Consider the following 25,019-nt stretch of genomic DNA (forward strand, 5'->3'; position numbering starts at 1 on the left):
AGACAGGAGCTCAGCATCTCTCCAGCTGATCGACTCCATTGCTTTGCAACTTCCACTACTGGAAGCTTAAAGGTATTTGACTTTTTCATCCATTTAAGCCCATTACTATTTGTGCCTTTTTCTGTGGCTTTGCAGAGTAGCCTCCTCCCCACAGCTATGGTTTGCATACATTGAAGCTTTCACTACTCCTCCCAAAATGTGCCTGAAATGCACCCAAGTGATCACAACACAGCCTGGAGCCTTTCTCCAGTGCTATGACTCTCAGCATCTGTGGGAAAAGAAAGCACTGCCATTACTGTCATTATGGTTCCTAAAAGATTAGCACTTCCTCATTAATACTCTCTTTGGCAACATTCAAACCCATGCATTTTTAGTCTAAAACTGAGTCTAATGAGGAGATACCCAAACTGCATTTGTATTTGTCATATTCAATGAGCCAAAAATTTAATTAGGTTGAAGATATTATCACTGGCAGTAGCACTTCAGCTCACTAGTTGTCATTGCTAAACACTTTCATTTTAATTATTTCCTTTACTGCCAGTCAGCTCTCCATGAGGTACATCATTCATGCTGTTTGAAGCCATGTTCAATGAAGACAATTCCTTACATACAATTAGAAATTGTCAAGAAAAGGCATTGCTGACAGCAGATTTGCCCTGCCAGGCTGCTCTTTCTAACTCTCCTTCAGCAAAAGGGAAAAGCTCTTCTCTTTTTGCACAGAGCACACACAAAAGCAGGGGCTCCATTTCCCCGAGGGTTGCACTGCCTCATCTGCCACTCAGGAAGGCAGTGAAAGGATTTTCTAGAGCAATGGATTTTTCAATCCCTGTAGACTTTCAGAAAAGTTTGCACAATAGAACTTGCTCCTCATCCCTCTTGGAAGTGGGGGAAAAAAAGGGAAAAAAAAAAGAAAAGAAAAGAATAAGAAGAAAATCTCTAATCTTACCACAAAGGATTGGAATTTAGCTATGGAAGGAGATTATGGCATCTACTTTGGCAGAATAGTTCTCACGAGAGCTTTAAGCAAGTGCTGTTATTGACAAGTATGTTCTGTGATAAAGAACAGATGCAAGTGATCCATAGAAAGACACATCTTTGGACACCAAATGACACAAGACAGGATGGCATCACAGAACAAAATGCAACAAATACACAGTATCTTGCAGAATAATGCCTGATGTTGAAAGCACCACACCTGTCAGCAGTACCAGGAAGATGGGTATCCAAGACAAAGGCTGACTGGGCTGAAAGGCAGGGGCTATGTTTATAAACAAAATAAAATACTGATGCAGCGTCATGGTATGGAACAGATCAATGACTGAACAGATGAGCAATTTGCCACAGTGCATTCCTTGTGCTGCAGGGATATAATGGATGGCTTTGCAAAGTGCTTTGGAATGGTCAATTACACAGTTAAACCATACAGATGTCTGCAGCATCATGAGCTGTTGGAGAACAACCCTTGTGTATTTGTATCTGTCAAAGGGAAAAATCTTTCTGTACAGCTTTTTTTTTTTCCAGATATCCAAAATCAGGAATGGATTTGCATTAAACCAACACACTGTTTTCAATTTTATCAGAAGTGGCACATGCTGTATTAAAAAAATGCAGAACGCACTAACACAACAGCTTACATGGCTTGCTTGCCCTGCTGAGCTTTCCTTGCAGCCCTGCTTTTCTCTCATGCACTGCAGCTCCTGCCTTTTGTTCCAATGTTCAGTCTTTAAACAGAAAAAATATTTTCTCTTCACTCAACAGAGGGCTAAAAGGTTGTTGCATTTTACTGATTGAAGATCAAGCTTTGAGGGACAGAGGAAATGAGTAAAAAAGAAAGAATGGGCTAAAAATGTTAGAATTAATTCTAATTTTGTCATAATTGCTTTCTCTATGGATGATTATGATAGCTATCACTTCGGGTTCACCAGTTTCTGAAGTGTAGATTTGACAAAAAGACGAGATTTTTTCCAATCATTGGTCCATTTCAGGACAAAGTATTCAATAACAGCTGGACTTGGCACTTTACTCAGAACTGTCTCTTCTGGGCAATACAATGCAAACCTGAACAAGCTGGGAAAGAGAAGTGGTAGGGCTAAGGGTGACTTCTTTGTTTTCAGACTAAAACTACTATTGCTGCAACAGAGATGTGCTTTGCATTTCTTCCTCTATTACCACTAATATTAGTCGTAGTGCAAAACTAAGATCTTTGAAAATTGTTTTATACTTCAGCCCTTGGAATCCGGGAACCAGGTAAGAGGTAATCATATTACTAGCTGTGATAGGCTTAAGCAGGGAAGAGTTTTCTCCATGAGTAATGAAATGGGCATGTTTCTGAAACACTGTCACATTAGATCTTTTCTCTCTGTAACAGAAAAGTAACTTCCCAAGTAAACACAGCAATGAGACTTTGAAGGGGCAGAGCAGCAAGTAAAAAGCTATTTAGATCCTAATAAGAGTTAATGAATGCACTGAGTGGAATTAAGACTTTACATGCAGAGAAATGAGTAAGGAAAAGAATTCAAATGGTCCATAACTCAGAAATACAATCATGTGCCTTTTCAAGCACATGAGCAATTCCATTAAACTAATCTGCTTTAATTCCATTAGGCTTAGAGAGACTATTCATATGCTTAAACTCAAAAAATGATTAATTATTTCCCTAAAATATGGCCCAGCCAAGAACAAATAACAGAAACAAATGTTGTATGTATGAATGTAAATGTTTTAAGGTATTCAACTCAGCCTTCTGTAAACTAAAACATTCAAATTAGCTTTCTGGTGAAAAACCTGTTCCCTGGATGCAAAATATCCTCACAAAGCAACATTCAAATTGTTACACAAAATTATTTTGCTAAGAGTCAATAGCTAATCATCTAATAAAAGGCTCAAATATCATAAATCACAACTAAGTGAAACAGCTCATTTCCTATACATGTTCAGCATGCTTCAGAAAACAATGCAAAAAGCATGTTTTAAAGTAAATTCAAGTAGTAGATGGAAGCTGATAAGAATTCTTTGCTTAGCTCTTGCCAGTGAGGAGCTCTTGCAGAACTGAAGTTTCAGACACTCAAAAAAAATGACTGTTTTCATACACTAAAAATCCTACAATGCCCAAATATTTACTATTTCACCTGTCACAGAAGTCTAATTAGCATATCTTATAATATACTAATTAATTATATTATTTTGGCCTTAAATATTGGGTATTCTGGAGTTTATATTCATATAAACTTACCCTTTTATGCCACTCCTTCAGTTTATGCTATATTTTATTTTGGGGGTGCTATTATTTACTTTGAACAAACAAATAAAAACACACGTCCACAACAGTATCTCTGAAATTAAAGTGTCCAGCAAGATGCTGTCTGATACCTCTGCTGTGGCAAGCAGCATCAGATTCTGAGGAGGTCAACCAGCCCATAATGTACTGCACTTCATTCTGGTTGAAATGTGAATGGGGAAGATGAATAACTAACTACTTCTATGATAAAAAAAATACATTTTCTTCACAACTTACTATCCTATTTTCTCATTTACACATGAAGTTTAACAAGATGCTGCCTTCAGAACTGAGCACTGGCTCACTCTGATACATATTCAGTACTTGTATTTGAGAGGACCTGTTGCCATATGGAAAATCAGGAACAATTACTCTAAATAATTACATCAGTTTATTGCTGTCTGTTTCCAAGAGAAACAGGCCTTGTTGGTAATATGCACTTGCGTTGCCAAGTAACTTAATCTTTAGGGAAACTAAAGTGCTAGCATTCTCTAACAACAAATATCCTTTCTGACTGATATCATGGCTCATAACTGCATCTTTATGCTGACCATTTCCTAAAGTAATCTCTACTCAGTTAGGGTTGATGGCCTCGGAGGGGTGAGTTATCACACCTGGCTTCAGATGTTCACTGAGATGGTATCTGAGTATGAGCTGGTCAGTCTAGGATTCCCTCACAGCCACTTTTAAGGCAAGTGAGATGAACACTTAGCAGACAAGATCAACTGCATGCTAGAAGCCCCCATTTCTCCATGTATCAGGAGTCCTGGTGAAGGGAGAGCCCTTCTGTTCAGGGAGATGAATCCCAGGCAGGTGCTCTCCCATCCAGGCTGCCAGCAGAAATGGAAGCCAGTCCCTGTCAGCATGATTAAACTTTTCCTTTGGCAGCAAAGCCTGGCAAGAGGCAAGGCTGTTTTTGGGCCTGTTCTGCAAAACCTGTAGGCTGGGATTTTTAGACTACAACAGCTCTTCACATCTGAGCTCAACAGCAGCTCTGAGGGTAAGGCCTCTTAGGCAGGTGCTTAAAGGCAGATGTAAATATTGGCCCAAGCTCCCAAGGAAAGTCAAGCTGGTGCTGGCACCTCCTTCATGCTTCTGCCACAGGCACTTTCCTTGTTCTCCAGCCAGTTTTCTATGCTTTTCAGTTCATTATCACTTTTAAACTTTGAAACCCTGCTGTTTAAGTGCTGTCACTCAAATTGTTGCAGACAGCAACTTAGTGTTTCTCATTGTGCTTTCCACTTGAATTTCACTCCAGATTGAAAAGACAGCACTGAAATCCTTCTTTTTTCCCCTCAAATTGATTGGTTTAAGCAGACCTCTCCTCCACAGCTCCTTGCACTGCAGTTCTCTCTGTCTTCAGTTTTCTGAAACCAGGAACACAGCCCTAAAAAAACCACTTCTGCTTTATGCACCACCTGACTGAAGTAAACAACTGCAGCATGGTGACAAAGTCCTTTCTTCTCTCACCAAAATCTCACTGTGTTATTTTAATTCAGCTGTGCTTCTAAGCAGTGCTTGATAAATTCTTCCTAAACATGCTGCAGTTTCCCCCATAGCTAATATCAACTGAACTGCACTAGTCAGAAGGGTGCCTGACAGGCACTTTATTTAAGGCTCGTATTACGCAAAACATTTTGCAGTCTTTAGTGAGTCCTCCCTAAGCAAACTGAACTTGTTGTTTCAAAAACTACCTTGTAGTCCTTGGTGACAGCAACTTGGCAGAAACTACAGAGCTTACTGTGTTTTTCTGTTTTCTTTCTGCTCTGTCACTGATTGGTTTTGCTGTGCTTATCTACTCTCACCTGTTAACAATCTCTGATCAACATCTAGGATCTTTTAGTGGTTGAAGGCATGGGTTTTTCACTGTGAAAAACATTTCCTTGCAGCTTTCAGAACAGAACTCTCTTTTAGTTTGGAAAATGGTAGCATGGACAGAATGATTTCACACAAGGCATATACACTTCTCACCTGTGTAAGGAATACTGGTGACAAGAAATTCAGTTACAAATGCCTAATATTTCTCTTTTTCCAACGGGCCAGCTACTCTCTTCGTGACATCCTCTGTACATGAAACTCTAATTCATCATGCCTCACCACTCTGTTGAATCAGAGCATAGAAACTCTCTAATATCTGATTTGGAGAGATATTGATGCCCTTCTTATTTCAAATTTCTTCTGAGGACCCATTTCTGTAATGATATCTACAGAAAAAGAGCTATTCTGTATGTGCTGTTTACCTTCAATTACTTTAGATCTATGAGGAAAGCTGCTCTATCAGAGCATATTGCTGCTTCACCAATAATTTCATTATTCAGTGTTTCCAGATATATCTTCCCATTGATTTGAATTTTTCTCCACCACTATCACTTTTGTTAGGTCAAATCCTACAACTGTAATTTAAAAGCTATTTGGCAGAAGAAGCATCTCTTGGCCAGGATATCTGGGGAAGCCAAATTTTCAGTACAGAACCCCACCATTCCAAATCTACAGCTGATAATATTTGAACTAAGAACATACACTCCTGATTAAAGAGCTTTAATCTTATTCCTAGACCAACCATCCATATATTGTTTTATGTATGTAAATAGTAAATTGTTTTCTTTTAAAAATTAATATATATTTTACTGTGGAGGGCACACGGTATATTGAATCAAATCTCTGTAACACAAGCAAGGAAATACCTAAGTACACAGAGCAATCTGTGTAGCTCCTATTTACGGAGGTTGTTTCTTTGTCTTCATAATTCTAATAGTTTATACTTATTGTCATTGACAATATACAGTTATTTGTTTCCTGAGGTTCTATATCTACTTAGTATTCTGAAGGTCACAGGTACTGAGCTAAACCTGAAACAGCCATTTTAATTTCAGTCTTTTCATTTCTCTACAATGTAATTATCTTATAGATTTTTTGTATAGACTTACTGTTTTTCTTTTCCTGGTGGATAAGAATGGAATTATTAAACTATCTTCAGCTAGGTAGCTGTCACCAATATTTAAAAATTAATGGCTTTTTACAAAAATCACATAAGTAATCCAAGCATAAAAATTATTCTTTCTGACACCATTTCAGAGCAGTGGCACACAGTCTTATCATACAAGACTGTGATACAGAAACATTAAACACAAACCTTCATCACATTTTTCTTCTACCCAAGTTACATATTTTTTATTATATACAGTGTCCTTTTTATATTTGGAATACAGCATCTTTAGGAGACACAAGATACAAAATGTAATATTCAGCATCTTACCTTAAATTATACTAAATTATCTTCTTAACTATCCAAATGTAATCCTCTAGACTTTAGAATCAGTTTTTTTCCTTGTGTATTTAAATACAGTGCTGTGTCTACCTTACACTTCCCCCCTTGCTAGTGCAGTATTTTGAACATGAAACGCTCTCAGAGAGGCCACCATCCCAAGAGGGTCAAGGCACCTTGTTATAAAGACACATTTAAATTTAAGCACACATTTAAATCCAGCGTAAGTCTGTGTGCTTTGCAGTATCAAGAGAATCTTAAAGATAATCATATGCCTAAATATTATGCTAAACTGTGTCTAGAAACAAGGCTTATTGTCTGAAAGAGCAGAATAGTTGCAGTACCCCAGTACAGATTAATGCAGCTGTATGAGATTTATCTTTGAATATAGCAGGAAGAGAGTACAGCATTAATCTTCATTAATAAAAGGGAAACTAATGAATCAGCAAATGCTGGAGACAAAAATACTTTAGGAAGAAAAACACTTTAGCTCATGCTGAACCACAAGTCTCATCTTGTGCAGCATTCAGCTTTCATAAAATACAGGTTAACTGGCTGCATTTAAGAGAATTATATGTTACCTTTAACATTATTTGCTTTTTTACTAAAGAGGAACAGTAGCAGTGTTCTGGGAGAAGTTCATTATACAGGTCTCTATGACATCACATTGCTAGTGTGAGATTATTAACTTCTTATAATATGAATGAGAAAAACTTACTTGAAGGCATTGGCATCTCCATGGACCTTATAGTTGTCTGCACTGATTCTTGAGATAACTCTTGTGACAGCAATGAGAATACCAATGTTGACCTGAAGAAGAAGGAACAAGACTTGGTCAAGAAAGTACTGACTGTGTCCAAGGTGCAGACTGTTGTACAAGTACAACACAAAATAGGAGCTTCATGTGTGGTATTTATTTGACAAAAGAGGTTTCCAAATTTGGACTGGTACAGTTCAACCCTTGTCAATTGTTTTTCCCATTCCTCACATTGGGAAGTTCTTGCTTGTGCTTTTCTTCCCTAAGGAATAGTCCTTGCCTGTTTATAATAAGTCTGGATTGATACACTGCTTCGCAGTTCAGATCCCTACTGTACAAATAAACACCCTAATAATCTACTACCAGCTGACAAATTAGACAAATCTTCAGTGAACAGGGGCCTGTGTCTGCACATTCTTTGGTTTTGTGCTTGCATGTACAGTCTTCAGAAAGCAGCTTTCCAAACAAGACATTGCAGTGTACTATTCCCATTTCTTACCAAAGTCTTCTTGTAATTTTATTAGAAGAATATTTTAAAATGGCAATGAGGAAAATAAGTTAAGCTTGACCTCTGCTCTTCCAAAGCCCTACTCTTTTCCATGCCAGGCCCAGCAGAAACATTGATAAAATTAAATTAAAAGAACTCCCACCAGAAAAGTAGGAAATCTTGAACAGACTAACACTGAAAATAGCTATCAAAAGAGTCTGCTCCAGAGTCACAGATGAAGAGAGAAGGAAATCTTTATCACTTAAAGGAAATGTGGCAAAAACTGTCTCGCTGTGCAAAGACCTTGAGTTTAAAGAAGAAAAACGAGAAGAGAGAATGTGAAGGTGAAAGATGTATTTCCCCCTTCCTGGCCAAAGTTACACATCAACTACAAACTTAGTATTTAGCATCAGGTTAGCATAAGGATAGAACAAAACTGTTCTGAACTACAGAACCAAAAGAAAGAGAAGACATCAAAACAGTTCTGCTGCTCAGTTAAAAGTCAGTAATCATACTCTATTTTGGCATAAATATTCTAATTCTGAGGATGAAAGGGTGAATTAAAAATGCTTATATTTGATGATAATGGTATTTTTCAAATACCTCGGTATTTTTCAAATCTTCTGACCACTCTTAATTTTAGATTTTTAATGGCAGATCATCATCTGGTATAAAGTAGGAGCCCAGCTGTGATAGTTCATTTCTGCCTTGGCTTTTTAGCCTGTTCTAAGAACACCCTGTGGAACTGACAGCTCTACAATTACAAGAATACTTGTAGTTCAATCAGGTTGATAGATATTATGAAGAGCTGAAATTCAATGGTCTTAGGATCATTTTCCCTATTCCCAAAAAAATCACATTTTGTTAATATATTTTATAAATTCTTTGAGGTGGTAACCAGCATTTTTGAGAAACACACTTGCAGGCTGACTGATGCAGCAAAAAATGATTAACTTACACTTTCCTTTCTTCTCCAAACTCTCCAATTTTCTGCTGCATGTCCACCAAATATTCATCATCATTACTCCAGCTTTTCATGGGAATTGCACAGAAGATGCCTCTCTGTACCCTTAACTTCTTCCCTGACACTTTATCTCTCAGCAGCCTTTTTTAGTCTTTTATCCAAAACATCAGTCTCCCCATCTGACACTTCCTTGTGGATGTTTCACTGACAGTTCAAGTTCATTCTGGCACAATTGCTCCATGATCCCTTTGTCTGATGACTGCAGACAATAGCACACTCCTGCCAGCCTCAGAAATACTCAATCCTGATGCTTTATTCTATTCCTAATTATTTTTAGGCACACCAAGATTTTGTTTTTTGCACAGCATTTTTAAAAATAAGTAATTATGCCTAAACAATGTATAATCAAATGCTCCCCCAAAAAATCCAGTACAGTATAAAATGTAGTAAAAAAAGTAAAGTAGCAAGTGAAGTAAAAATGTAAAAAGTAGATGTTAAATAAAAATATAATTACACCTCATTCTTCAAATTCTGAATTTCCTACATCTTACAAAAGTCAGTGAAATGTATGAATGATAGGCACCAACAAATGCATACTAAGAATCTTGCAAACTATCACTTAGACTGGACATGGATCCTAAGATCTGGTCGTGAAAACAGCACAGGCAAGAAAATTAGTCTCAAAAGAGACAAACTAGATGGTTTTCTAAAGCAGAAATGGTTTCGCATTTCTAGTTGAATTCCAATTTCTTTATATAAAATAAACTGAAAATTAGTTTCCTAGGTATTTTGGATGATCTAAGTGGAAATTTTAAAAGGCCTTGAGCTCATTCTCTTGTGCAGTGTGACTGTGTCCTTTCCAGGGTGCATTAGTAACATGTTTAAAACATGAGAAGGAAACACTGTGATCTCCCTGCTGATAAAAAAACCAAGGTACTTGTAAAATTAGTAATTAACCATTACACTCAAGTCCCAAAGTTCTATATTTACATTTCCTGAACCACTTGAAAAATTTTGCTTAGCTGTTTTTGAGAAATCAGAGTAATCTCATCCAGCCTAAATACACAGATTAGCTACAAATGTCTTCCTTTGTTAATGTTTCAGTAAGTAAAGCATGGAGGTATTTCCACTGCCCTCCTAATGGGAAACCAAAATACAGCCACTGAATTGTCCCTCCAGTGATCTTTTTTGGCAACGATTTGAACAGGAGAATGCTTAGTTGATGAAACACTCATTATGCTTTAATCTATATCAGGATGTTCAAAGCAGGAGAATAAACACTTAGATAAGACAATTTACTATTTGTTACTTCTCTGAAAAGCCAGATTACCTAACAGTTGCAGTTATTTTGCCCTAAAATTACAAAGGAACTTTGAATGTTTTTGCTTGAAGATACTGGCCACATTCTGCTTTTCAAAAAAATACAGCTAATAACATTAGCACTTGTTTCTTTAACTCACAGGACTCCTTTCCAGGCAGCTTGTCCAACCCCAGGCACTCACAAGCCTCTGTGAAGTCAGCAGGAGCTGCCAGTTCCCATTAGTGCAGGCTTGATCCAAAGCCCACCAGGGCCCATGGAAGGATCCCAAAGATATCAGGGAGCTCTGGCTCACTGTAGAGATGACTTCATCTGACTAAAAATTGTCAGATCAGGAAGAGAGTTAAATGAGTAAAAAGGATCTCCTTCAATATCTTTTTCCATCAAAAGCCTGACAGACCAGATCCGGTGAGACAAATTCTTTCCTGCGGTTTGTTGGGGTTCTTTTTTGCAAGGATTTCATGGAGATTTGCTCCAAGTCTCATGAGATTTTTGTTTCTTCTTTAGTGCAGTGCAGAAATCCCATGTGTAAAACCCTCTGATGTGGTGTGTTGCATCCTAGCCAAGAAAAACCTTGGCAGCACAGAGGAACCAAAAAAAACCAACACAATAAAACATATTTCCTTAATTAAATCCATTGACCAGCTTCCCTCTAAAACCACAAACTATTTTAGGCTCCACTTCAGCTTTGGGCAATGGTACAGGGAGTTACAACTGACTCTTCCAATCTGAGTGTTAATGTACTCTCTCATGGTGTGAGTTAATTTGATCCTCCTCATGACATCATGACACCAGTGCTGCACGTTGTGGCTGTTGCAGCCCATTGCAAGGTCACATCAGGAATCATTGCTGGGTATTATGCATCTCCAGACTCAGATAGTCAATTAAATTATATTGATGTGGAAATCTGGGAAAATTATTTTGGAAAGCCTGATTCCACTCTTAGCTACCCCACAGCAACTAAAGATGGAATAGACTAAACTGAGTTATTTTAGATTCTGTGTACATTATTTCACATTCATGCATGTAGTGTCACACAAGTCAGAGCTGGATGTCAGAGCAAAGCTTTGAGGTTGGAAAGGAAACACACAAGAACCCAACTTCCACAGAACCCCATCTGAAGACACTGGTTACAAAGCAATGTCCTTGCAGCACATGTTAGCAATATGCTAACTCATTTAGCTCCCTTACAATGCTGTTTATAGGAAAGACTTGTAAAAAACCATCAGGAAAATAACTACTTACAAGGAAAACAATTGAAAGGACTTGCCACCACAGCCCTGTGAGGGGTTCTCACTGTCTACAGCACACCCACTGCTCTGTGGACACAGATGCTTTCTGCAGAATTTCCTTAATTCTGCCATATCTATGGAAACACACCAAGGCAGCAGATGGCTGACAACAAACAAAGCCTTCTGCCAGAAGTTTTAAAGTCTTGTTCCAAAAATTCAGGTGCTTTGTCAAGTTGGTTGTTGGTTTGTTTTTCTGTTCCTTTAAAGACATGTCCCAGGCCCACTTTGGCTGAGATGAGTTTTGCTTTCAAATTAACTGCTACAATTTTGCAAAGCTGCCTTAGGAGGATGTTATAGAGGCTGGAGTGTTGTGGTTTTGGGGGAGAGTGGTCTTGAAACCTTAAGATGCAGGCAGAAGCCAAAAGACCTACCCACAGAAAAAAAATACTTCTTTCATCACAACCCTTGACTCAAACCCCAAGGAAAGAGAACTTTGGGCATGGAAATCCATACATGGCTGGGAGGTTCTGTGAATTACTCCCTAGAAAAGCGTGTGAGTATTTTTTCCCTGTCACGCTCACACCACATCATTCTTACTTTCAGGCTCCCTGTTGCCTATGAGGCTGTGGCAGAATAAAAGTACACTGCATCTGCCTAGTCCCCTCTTTTCTTCACAACATAATCCTTTTTCTTGGCAGAGAGAAACAGAGGATGGAAGTAGTCAAAAACTGCTTTTTGAGATGTATTTTCAGAGCTAAACACTAGTTCACGCAACTAGTGAGCAATTTGTTATTTAAAGAGCACAGGCACACACGCACACACACACACAATGTTTAGGCCTGTTATTTCCCTATAGGCACTAACTTATTTTTCAGCTAGCACAGTCGATGCCCAGAGAGAATAATTTGTCAGCTAGGTTGCTGCTATTTTGGGCAGAGCTGGGTTTAGACTATTTAATAAATTGCTCTATGTGGATCAACCTTGTGAGCTCATTTTTTTCTCTTTCTCAAACTATTTGTTTCCCTAAAAGAATATAACTTGAGCTGCACAAATATACACCATAAGTGAGAGCCAGCCAGTTAAACCCTTACTTTCATTGGCAAGGAGCTACACATGCAAATTGTTGAAGGCTGTGCTCACTCAGGTGAGTAAGTCCTTCACTCTCTGGCATGTTTTGGTTAATACGTATCCTTGGACAGGAGTTGGGAAAGATTTTATTTTACTGGTTGCCTGTCATTTCCTCCTTTGCTGCTGAACAATGGCCAGAAAGCAAGTGCTTAAGTGAGAAGAAGACATTGCATATTAGATTAATTGCTTGCCAATCACGAATATCTACATATCTTTGAATATAAATTCACATGGACAAAGTCCAAGGTATAGGTCTACAAGAAACTAGAACATAGTCTGGAGCTGTTTAGCTAGCTTTAAACCAGTGACCAACATTTCTTATTTTCTTGTATGTGCTTTCACTTAGGTAAAAGAAAATCTGCCCTACCTACATGGAGACTTTCCAGCATTGTCATTAATAATTTGGTTAAATTGCTAACATGGGGCAATTTCTGCCACATCAATATAGCAGCTATTTCGTTCCTTTCCTAATATATGTTTATGTAACCTAGTTTTTCAGAGGCTGAATCTTGGGTGGAAGATACTGGAGTAGGCTGGGCCAGGCTGCCTATAGGAGGTGTTGATTTCCCTGTCTCCCAGGCAAATATTAGGATGTTCACTCAGCTGCAGTGTAAAATTGCCCGTGATGGAAAAGGTCAGCCAAGAAGCCACCTTCTGCTTGCCAAATAGTTATAGAGATGCAATGGTAAACACCAGTTCTATAAGTACAGCTCCCTTTTCTTTGGCTTGTGAGCAGGATTTGTGAGGATTTTTCTGTTTGATGAATTTTGGGGAAGTTTCTTTGTGCTTTCCATGGGAATCTTAGCTTTCTTATGGAAGTACAAGGTAGAGACAGTGGCTCCTTTTGATGCTACTCCATACAGGTAGTCCAGATCTTATTTATCTAGTCACCCTGAACACCACAGCATCTAGACCGGTCTAGATTTGGGCTCACACCTTTAAAATCTAAGTAAGGCTTTAAAGACAACCTGATTTCACTAATCAGTCTATGTAATGTTCATACTGCCACTCTAACATTATAACCTGCAGAAAAAATTGTAGATAACTTGATCAATTAAAGTATTGGAAACAGTGTTGAAGAGGAATAATCTCCCACTTAATCCCTGCAAACACCTCTGACACCTTAAATAAGCATAGTGATTAAGCTACAACTCACTGTAATTTAATGTGTAGGCATAATCAAATTGCTGCAGAGCATTAATGTATCAGTATCAAAGCCATGAACCTGGCACCCTCCCCTGGAAAGATTATGTTCATTAGAGCTGGCAGAGGTGTCTGCACAGCACCCAAACCCAGCACACTTGCCTGAATAGCCTTCATCAGTTAAACTGCCCTACCTGACACCAAATCCCTAGCTAGAGGAAGTGCACACATTCCTTGTCACTGTGAAAAGGCAGATGCAGCTTTTTAGCTTCACCAGAACTCACCCAAAAGGTGGCAGCTCATGTCATTGTTTTAACCCGTTCCTGCTGGCTGCTTCCAAGCTCTGCCCATGATCATGTTCCCTGAGAACACAGCTTTACTGAGAAAAGTGAGCCCTCTACAAGCAAAAGCTTCAAATACCAGTGGAGTGGAATCAGCCTTTCAGATTTTAATGGTATATAGGAAACACAAACCACAGAGTTTGTTCTTTTGGGAGATCTTTCTCAGAATTCTTAAAACTCTCAAGATTACTCAATTCTATGCAGTTAGCAATGGTCCCAACAAGGCTGTTTCAGGAGAGCAATCACCCAAAGTTTAGGTTGTATTTTTGTCTCAGAAAAGTGAAATTAACAGTGAGAGAATTACTGTGAATAAACTAATGCACAACACAATACACAAAATAATTCTGGATCGTTCATCTCTATCATTCAATTGGTTCTACTGGCCTGGCACAAGGCCTGACATGAGACCTTCAGCTACTTCTGCTGTGGCTGAGACAGACCTGCAACAAAACCCAGCAGCAGTGGGTTTACCTACCAGAATTACAAGCAGCGCTGGTGCCACAAAAGCCCAGATTGCTCCATTCTCCAGTGAAAGCCAGCAGCTGCAGAGAGAAATCAGATTGATTTTAGATTAAACACACAGTCATGTAATTACTAATGTTCTTAATTTAAAAAGGAGAGTGCAAAAAGACCAATGAAATGTAAAAGCAAGAGATATGATAGAGCATCAATAAGAAGCTCTGTTTTCCTTTGTGCTCAGGGAATCTGAGGCAGGATCTCATTTTGATTTGTATCTTGCAGAGAGTCAGTGACAGCTTTCTGCCCCAGCATGCCTTCAAATAGCATTAGGGGCAGAAATATGGGATGAAAGGAAAGGTTTTATTTGTTATTTGCTGTTCCTTTATCCTGTATCTCAGGCACTCATTTCAGTGCTATGAGTCCTGTCATTGTAGCAGGAGACAAATTGAAGCCCTCCCTGCCTTCCCTGGCTGGGAAACACATTGTCAACTTCACAAGTCTTTCCTGCAGCAGTGACAGTACAAGCTAGTTCACCACATCCTTTGCTTACGTTATGATAGGGCTGAACCCTGTGGTGTTTCCTCAGATAAATTTTCTTTTTACAAATTAGAAAGGAAATTAGTTTTCAAAATTTGTAACAACATTAATTCTAGATCTTCAAATGTTTAACTGCAGTTTTCTTCAAAAGATTAAATGCCCTTAATCAAAGATTATTCTCATTATGTTAGAAACATTTTGGCCTGCACTTTTCTCTCTGTGAAAAATAAGCAGGGAGCTCACTGCAGGAGGCCTTGTGCCTCTGCAGCAAAATGAAAAAACAGGCAAAACATCTCAGGAGCTTTTTGTGCATCACCTCAGCAGTGAAAAACAAAACTGAAGCTTCTAGGTCTGAGAACAGCCCCACACAAGAGTTGGTTTGTCCAGGCTGCCTCCACTGCTCCTCAGCAGGATCTTGCAGGACTGTGGCCCTGTTAACAGATCTACCATTGCTTCTCCCCATCAGATTTTTCATCCTTATTGCACCTGGAATGACTTTTCCATACTCACTTGCCACTTTCTCCATAGCTTTCCAGGGATGATGTTGTAGAAATTACACAAATCACCAGTGGGCAGCCTGCAAAAGGCAAAGTTTGTGGCAGTATTAGTGTGTTTTCCAGACAAGTTCAGCTACATTTCACATGGACAATGGAACAGCTCAGAGTAATTTTAGAATTAAGTCTAACTCAACATCCTCCTGCAGCTGTGTAATATACCATGTTTTAATCAATTAACGTCAGATAAACAAAATTACTTTTCTTTAAAGCACTAGTTTAACAATTAAACTGAATTAGTGCTAGTTCCATTGAGAAGCATAGTCCTTTTTCAGCCTGGCTTTTGTTTATGTAATTTCTGTCTCTTGTTATTCAAGCAGTGCTATCCTGTGGAGCAGTATCACCCTTAGCTTAATCATTTCCCCCCCCCAAGTAAGTGCACCTCTTTCAAGAACTCAAAACAATCCAGAAAACAAAGCTGAGTCTTTCACAGGGGTGCACGACTAGCAGGAGAGAGGACAGAAACGGCAACATTTAGTTGTTGACAGCATCTCACACACCAGTGAGAGACAGTTAAGAAAAGACAGAAGCAAATTCAGATCCCACTCACATGCCCAACCAAGACTCATTTTAACATAAATGTGTAATAGCTCTACACGGTTTCTCTGTTTCAAGTAGACTCTGTTTCCAGATGGGTTTTGACAGTTCCAGTGTGCTGCATGCATCCTGGGAGGCAGAGGAGTGCTTTATGGGATTACACAGGAGTTACACAAAGGCAAATTACAGCCCTGCTGTTGGGGGAGCTGTCTCTCCCTGGTCCACAACACTGCCAGACCCTGCTGTGCCACTTCAGCTCAGCTTTTCAGGCCAAGAGAGGGAGAGGAAGTGAGGTTTTTTCTTGCCAACAGCGCTAAATATAGTAAAACTCCATCCCTCTAAATATTAAATTATTGTCTGTTAATTCCTGCATGATTTAATATAATGTGAAGGTTTGGGTTTGGTAATGAAATTTAATAACCAGGTCCCAGACAGAGTATTATGAATGATAGCTTAAAGTTTCAATTTTCTTTTAAATTCTTCAAGGTTTCTGCATGAGACTTTACAAAATCCTCTGAAAAGAAACTTCTGCTTAATCTTACCAATAAAATTTTCCCCATAAAATTATGTAAAATTTTTCTGTAATGACAGAACTATAATTTTCTGAAGAAGTATTTTTGTTCTGTAATAAGTTTGGCTAGAGGCACCTTGTATTTATAAAAAAAATATTCAGTAGTTAAGCAGCAGCATCTTCAGGCATTGTTTAAGTCTTAGACTTTGAAATCAAATCTGCAGAATGGAGTTTAATATCCCATGGACTTGATTCTGCTCTCCCATGCTTCTCCAAATCAGCAATAACTCCTTAGAAGTAATATTTGTGTAAGCCCTAAGCAAAGACCAGATTTTCATTTACTCTCACATTTGTCTAGTTAAGAAGGGAGATTCCTACACACATTTGAACAAGAATAATTATATTCAACAGAGCAATTAAGAACAGACATAAGTTTACCTGCTGAAACTCAGTCTGCCATGGGTATGTGAGCTACCTGGGCTAAAAGTCCCACAGGTAAGTCTACACATTCCCCATCACATCCTCAGTTGCTGAGTAGGCATCATTGATTTGCACTGTTTGTCTTCTGATTCAAGTTGTCTTTCCACAGCAAGGACTTTGTCACAGAAGCAAAAATACCTGTGTGGTACAACTAGCTCTTTTTTTATACTGCTCAGCTGCCTTTTTCTTTCCAAGTCAAGTGCTGGATATTGAAAGGATTTAACATGACTCTTTATCAATTTTATATGGCAGTGAAGAAGAAAATTAAATACAGAATTCTTTTGGAAGATAATAAAACCCAAATGAAACATAGAGCACTCATCTGCATAAAAAGAGCTCTTAAGTCAGTGAGAGTAAAATGGTCTGCAGTCTATAGTGCAATGTTTGCCTTTTCTTTGCATTAACAATACAGCAAATGGTAGATGGCAATGGAATCAAAGTTTTATTACAGTAAAACTGGAGCATTTTCCCTTTAAGAAACAACCATTCAATAAATCCCTTAGGGTTAAAAGAAGAAAACATATTTAGCCTAAGGGGATCATAAGATTTTATATGGACTGAAGAATTCATATGGATTATATATTATACACAACAGTAAGAGTGTTTGCTTAATCTTTTGTCAGTAATAGTTACACAAGAGCTGTGAAGTTTAGTTAGGTAATGTTAATGTGCTGGCACTGGTTATCAGCCGGGACAGAATTATCACTATGGGTTTTTACTGTATCTGAATATTTTCTCAGTTAGCAGAGGTTACAAATATGCTCACCAACCCTACTCCAAATCACCATATTTATGATTGCAATAGACCATGCCTTCCAGAGCATAATACCAGATGAAAATGTTCTTGCACATCTTTCTGGTAGCTGATCTATGGTACTGGTGTCACCCATGTCCTCGTGGTCCTAGAGCAATGCAGCATCAATTCAAAAGGTGTAAATCAATCCATATGGAGCCCTGTGCTGCTGCAGCTCCAGTTCTCCAGCTCCCCAAGCCAGATAATTTAAAGCTACCTCCCCAGCTCAGCATCAAAATACAGGCAGCAGAGCAGGCAAAAACTCTTCATACCTGGCACAGGAAATGTATTAACAATAGACACTCTGTGGCAGACAATTCAAAGCAAATTTAGCACATTAATTCTAAAAGGCTACATGTGCAATTTATTGAAAAAGATGAAGCATTAGACCCAAATGAAAGTATATTTCCTTCCAAATACTGAAAAGATCTACCTTGCATGACTGGGAAAAGTATATTCTCGCATTGATTTTGTAGAAGCTAATGTTCTGTGATTGTCTTCTGCTGTGTTTCATAGTATCTATGCAAAAGCCTAGGACTACATCAAGCAACAGTAAATAAAGAAATTCAGGTCTTTTGACAGCTCAGAACAAAATCTGCAGTCTAAGGCAGTCTCTAAAGGAAAGGAAATTGTCTGAAATAGGGAAACATGTTAAGGCCAAAGTGCCACAGCAAGATCTCCAACATCACAAACTATCATCAGCATCCTACAAATAGGTGGGTGCAAAAAGTTTTGCTACAATAATCTGTGTGTGTGTGTTATGCTGAATCACCAAGGCAACAAAGTATTTTTTCCCCCCAATCAGTCTCAAGGTGGTTTTAAAGGGTATTATCACCTTCCTCAAATTGCTCTTCTTTTGAATTCCTGATAACTGAAGTCTTTGAGGTAATTTTAGCACCCTTGGGACTAAAGATAATCACAGGAACTTCAATCAGCTCTGCCCATATCCTGTCTCTCTGATTACTGTTGAATTCGTTTTACAGGAGTTAATGTCTCTCAGAAATCTCACTGATCTTAGGCGATCAGTGATAGCGGGGAGTGCCTTGTCCATATCTCCTCTTATTGCCTCAAGTTTCAACTTGTCCTTACTATAGACTTTGCAAACTTTTCACATATATCTAGCCCAGTGGTTCTGTTTAAATAAGAGTGACAGGTCTAGGTTTTTAAATTCAGGACTGGGGTTTGTCGTTATTCCAGGAACTAAGAGTTTGCACAAAAGGCAAATGCATTCACACTTCAATGACAGGCAAAGAAATGAACTATTTGTTTTCACTGACATGAGATGAGACATTCTTTCCTTCAACTTCTTTCAACCATCTTATTCAGTATAATAATTAGCTAAGCCAAAGTATAAAAACCTGGTCATTTTTATTAGATACTGGAAAAAGTATATCTATTATGGTTCCAGGATTGCACAAGAACGCTTTACTTCCTTTTGACAGTTGCATTCAATCCAAACTTACCCCATTTTAAAAGCCAAATAAAATAATTTTAGGACAAAATTTTTTTAGCCTCTTTGCCCAGCTTTGCAAAACTTCTGTTTCGATGTGGGAATTTTATGGAATATATGTATATTCCCTTTATTGTCCTTTTATCAATTTCACAAAGGAATAACCCAAACTCAACCCTGCAGAACATGAGCACAGGCTGCTGCTGAAGGCAGCACTGAGGCTTAATCTCTAATTAATAATTTATTTTAATATTCAGTGCCAGTTTGCTATCAAAAGAGAAAGTTGGGAACTGACAAACTTGGGTGTTCTTTTAAGCATTTAAGTAGCGAACACTGCAATGGGGATTTTCTCTCTAAAAGCATCATTATTCAGTAACATCTATTGCCCTGATACTTATCAAAAGATAAATAATTTGGAATGCAGTTGCCAAGTTAAATTACTTCAGGGATGTTTAAACACACTTGCAGCAAAGACATGATGTCAGATATGATTAAGGAAATTTAGTATTTTATTCAAATGTAAATACTTTAAGCTATATATATATTTAAAAAATATCCAAATACAAACTACTTTCCCAGAAACATGGTAGGTTTACTGGATTTCAGAAAACTTTTTTTATCCCTAAGTCCTTGTAGGAACAATAGTTGGAACACACATTCCAAAATTAAAATAATGTAAAAAAAAAAAAAAAAAAAAAAGGCTTTTGAAAGGTTTAAATAGAGAAATGTATTAATATTATATTAGTGATGTCTTGCACTATCTCACTCCAACAGTACCTTTGCTACAGTTAAGAAACAGAGCTTGGCACTGGGTTTCTTACACAACCCTTGCCAAGAAGAGCATTGCCAAGATACAGAAACTTCTACTTGCTGGTGACTCCTGTATTTTGTATGTACATCTATATTGATGAGAAATACCTACTGCTGAGCCTGAGGGATTACTGTCCAAAGCAAACTTAAAATAACCCTGAAGAGACTTTTTAATAACCATTGGGTGATATACCAACAGGCTATGTACTCGTTGTGCTGATTACTACTAATCAAGTCGTAGCAATAATCTTGCAATAAAATGAGGCAAAGTGCAACATTTAGTAGTAGTCATATTGCAGTCAGATGCCATGTCTATCCTTTTGTCTTCTAAGTTCCTTTGTCAATCACTGCTATTTTACAATAAACAAACCTTACACAAAATGGCAGAAAAAAGGGCAAAGGTAAATAGCAGCACATCTAAATCATTAGTTTATTTTCATAAGGCAATTAATTATTTATTGTAAATTGAGTTAATCAAAGCATCTGCTGTAAGAAAATACCCCAGTGAATTAAATGCCAGTTCTTATTATTTTATTAATTGTTGGGGCTTTTAAAATAGTATTTCTGAAGGAGAAATAGATCTCAAGGGCTTATGAGAACATTTTCTTTGGTTTGGTCCACTTGGATTTGTATTCGGTGAGCTCTGGATTAAATAAATTCACAAGAAACTTCTCTAACATCAGCAGATTTCTCTACATTTAGCAGGCTGCCCAGGGAAGCTGTGGAAGTCCCATCCCTGGAAGTGTTCAAGACCAGGTTGGATGGGACCCTGAGCAATCTGATCTAGTGGGAGGTGTCCCTGGCTATGCATGGGGGTTAGAACTAGATGATCTTTAAGGTCCCTTTCAACTCAAGCCATTCTATGATTCTATTTTAAAAAAGGAAAAGTAGGCAGCTGTTGAAATATATATATATATGAAGAGCATTAATATGATCAAGATCTGGAGGGGGCCAGTAGGTATTAAATATTCCAATTATGACTTCAGTAGGTCTGTATTATTGGAGTGATTTGTTTTCTTTCAGCTTCCAAATTAATTTTTTTGTTATAAAGATAATGCATATATTACATTATTTTGAAATTATCTGTAATTACATGGATATTCCTTTTCTAACTTTTTACATCTCTCCTTTTGACTCAAAGAATGAGGTTTTAATCTTTTTCTAAATGTGAAGGTTTGTCAAGCACCATTGCTGTGCTGCCAGAACAGTGAAAGCAAAGTAACTTTCATCTGCTGTGAAGAGCCTGGAACAATATACTCAGTTTTGAGTCCTCAATATGCACATGGATTATACTCCCATTACTGCATTTAAAAAGCTGTGAACTGTTATCTGTGAGATTCCTGTGTCATAAGACTACTTTATTTTTTTTTACTTTTTTTTCCTTAATAATAAAAATGAGATTCTGTGCAGACTTTATCATCTAAGGCAAAAAACCATCAGCTAATGAGGTCTTGTGATACTGCACCAATTTTTTATGTATGAATTGCAGAGTACAGATAGTATAAGCCAGTGCTGTGAGTTAGAACCAAAAAAAGAACATACCTTTGCAGTGAGCCCTCCCTCCCCTCTCCTGCTATTGATTTGGTAATTAAGGATCTGATTTAATCTGGCCTAGTGAGGACATGGCATTTCCAGTAGGTTTAGGTTTAGGGAATGTACATTCTACAGTCTGATTACAGTCAGAAAAAATATTAACTGTCTTATCCAACAAACATACACTCAGTAAGGTAACTATGACCATAAGGTGACAATTTTACATATGCTTCTGAACATAATCTTGTCCTACAGTGAGAAGACTTAAAGCAAGCAGACACTAAACACTTACCCCATCCAATTCCATAATAATATAAGTGCTTGCTCTCTTCTGACCCAAATACTTTGATCACCATACTGTAAAGATGAAATCCTTCCACAAGCATCCAGGCAAAGGCACTCAGGAAGAAAAAATGTAGGAGAATAGCCAAGATCTTGCAAGGCACCTAGATTAAGAACAAAAAATAATACATTACTTCTTTGTTATGCAGTCTTACTGGTTTTCCAGTTTGCTTCTTGATTTCTTCTTGATTTTCTTCTATATTTCTTCTTGATTTTCTTCTATATTTCTTCTTTATTTTCTTCTTTACATGCTAAATGCTAAATCAATGGAGTAAAACAGTCTTAAAAAATAAGACACTAGAGATTTTAATTTTTCTACAGTATTGTCAGCTTCAGAGTAACAAAGCCTCTTACCTTTTAGCAAAAAAACAAACATTGCCAAATTTGATGTGGAAATCCAAACTGAGTATTTATGATAGTAGAAGCAATACTCCTGCTAAAGTCTATAGACTGTTTCAGAGCTCAGAACTAAAGGGTTGACATCCTGTTGCTGAACCTGCAGTAAATACAGGAGAAACAAAGAAGTGGGGGTACAGGTCTCCCACCCTCTCTGTGGTTTTCCTGCTTTGCTATTTTTCGTATTAAAAATAGGATAACATATAAATTAAATTACACTGTATTCCATTGTCTGTCTTTCCTGATTAGCAATTCTGTAAGTGTCTCCTATGCTCCTCCATCAGCAATACTAATATAGACATTTAAAAAAAATACAGCAAGCTATCACTGGCTCTTGAGTCCTAATTGGTCTATGGTGGGCATCTAGTTTGCTCACCTGTTTGAATTCTCAATTTCCCACAGTCATATGTACCAGCTGTATATGAAGACATATTTGACAAGAACACACCTAGTGATTAAGGAAAATAAGTGAAAGTCTCTGTAGGATGTTTACAGACAATTCAAATACTCCTTTGTAGTCCTTTATGTGCTATCAAGAATCTGGTAACAGGAGCAGAAAGAGAAGTTTAAGAAATGAAAAAATACCATCTATAAAGGGAGCCCATGTGGTGAAAACTGGACTATCTTTTCCAATTTAAATAATAACATGTTTTGAAGTAAAACAAATGCTGTCCAAAAAGAGAAGAGTGCCACGACTAAGGCAATGCAGCAAGAAGTAAAAACATCCTCTTGAGTCCTGTCTACACTAGCCTCAGTCCTTATGGCCCACTGTGGGCTACTGGAAATGCAGTCTGAGCTTAAGATCTGTCTTCTCCTTCATTTGTTCTACAAAGATATCTCTACATTTTTCTCTAAGTCTCCTATCAGCCTGCCTCACTATAGGAAAACCTAATCCTTCCTTCCTTCCTTCCCATGCCTCACGTAGTCACACAGCACATTCTCTTTTCCCCACTAATTGCTTTTCGAGGATGTCTCACCACGAGTGGTTTTGCTCATCAGACAGCAATTGAACAGATGTGGCTGCCAATTATCTCACCACAAGATAACCTTCTTTGGTTTGCTTTCAGTTAAAGGCACATTTTAAACATGCTCTTGGAACGAGTCCCAGCTCTATCTCAGTTTCACATCTTGTAGCACACTGATGATGGTCATTCTGCTCTGTATTTGTAACATCCCTTCTGTGACACCTACAGAATTTCAGAAGGGTTGCTTTGTGCAGTCTGTGCAAAGGAAAAGACTTTTTGGTTCATTTTCTTCAATGTTTCTGACTCTCACCTTGTCAAGTCACAGTAAGGTTTCCAGGCAGGTAGAGTTTGTGTGCCAAGGAAGCATTACCAGTAGGAGCCAGTTTGCTGCCACAGTGGTTTGCAGTTATTAATCATTAGTTCTCTTTGTTGCATTAGCTTAGCTGCCCTGTGCTGGCATTTTATTCTTTTGTTGGTGGTTTGGGAATTTGTACACTAATGAAATTTAAAACATCGGGACTTGATAGTACTGCAAAAATGGAAACTTTCTGATACCTTCTCACTGGTACTCAGATGGTTCTGTGCCAGTGCAAGGGCATTCTAATGCAAATCCATGGTGACTACATATATTAAAAAGCAATAACTCTGGTTTTCATTCGTATCAGTGACATCTGTAAGTGTTTTAGTATTTCACAATGTTTGGTGACATGTGACTAAAGCAGATTTGCTTATTGACAAAAACTGTAAAAACATTCCAGGTAATTCTATCATAAGGCTGTGAAATCCATTGTAATGCCTTTTGATTTCTACCAGGTCAGTTCACAAAAATATAAATGCAGCATAAAGCTGACTTGCAAGCTAGTTCTGTCAAATGGATACTTTCCAATTTTTGAGCAGCCAAGCAATGTGAATCACAAAACAGCAGAACAAGAAAACATGGTGAAGTAGCAGGAGGCTGGTCTGTGTATAATTTTGTATAGTACTGAGTTGCAGATTTTTATATAAAATCCACAGTGAAGTTGTTACTCATTCTGTATTTGTGCATTATTACTTTGAAGATACTCTTAAATGGCAGAATTGCCTTCTTGAAAAAGGGACTGAAGAGGCACTGAGACTTTGTGTGTTAAAAACAAGCAGGTGTCCCTTGCTGTAACATATGATGCACACCACTTTTAGCAGAATACCTGCAAAAAGACAGATCTCATTACTGCTGCTCTTACAGCTGACTACTTGTGAGACTGTGGAAATAGAAAAATCAGTCAAGGCAGTAGCAAGGCTCACCATGTTACAGTTGGTGAGAAAGTAAAGCAGACTCTCTGAAAACCCTCACAGAAAAAAAGTGATTTGTTTACTGAGGACAGTCTTAAAACAGGGAAGTAAATTTGCATATATTTTCTAAATTCCACTTGTAATAGTGTTTTCCAGTTAAGTGGCAATCTTACAACATTGTACAGAAATGTCTAAAAGGTCCTTCCCTGCAATCTATGTGCTGCTTTGATATACATTTTTTAATTTCTGCAGATACATATATCAAAAATAAAAGTAGCTCATTGCATGTCTCTATTTGGAAGGGTTTTAAGCAATGCCATGCAGGAGTACTGAGTGAGAAACACCTCAATACACTGATGTAGAATTGCAAATAGCAAATACATTAAATTTTCCAGTTGTGCTGGAAAAACACAGTGCCCATCTGAATGTTAAACAAAATACCGTTAGTCTTACAAAGTGTTTTTACTTCTT

General features: G+C 37.9%; 1 protein-coding gene across 2 annotated transcripts in view; it reads right to left on the reverse strand.

Moving 5' to 3' along the window:
* Positions 1–25,019, reverse strand: part of ADGRD1 (adhesion G protein-coupled receptor D1) — a 135,235-nt gene that overhangs the window by 19,092 nt on the left and 91,124 nt on the right. For both annotated transcript variants that reach the window (XM_051634361.1, XM_051634360.1), the window contains 4 exons: positions 21,869–22,022; positions 15,419–15,485; positions 14,388–14,454; positions 7,261–7,352 (listed from right to left, as the gene is read on the reverse strand). In XM_051634361.1, coding sequence (XP_051490321.1) covers positions 7,261–7,352; positions 14,388–14,454; positions 15,419–15,485; positions 21,869–22,022 — 380 coding nt within the window. The remainder of the gene's footprint in view (positions 1–7,260; positions 7,353–14,387; positions 14,455–15,418; positions 15,486–21,868; positions 22,023–25,019) is intronic.

The sequence above is a fragment of the Apus apus genome, chromosome 16 (genome assembly GCF_020740795.1).
Source record: "Apus apus isolate bApuApu2 chromosome 16, bApuApu2.pri.cur, whole genome shotgun sequence".
Taxonomy (NCBI): domain Eukaryota; kingdom Metazoa; phylum Chordata; class Aves; order Apodiformes; family Apodidae; genus Apus; species Apus apus.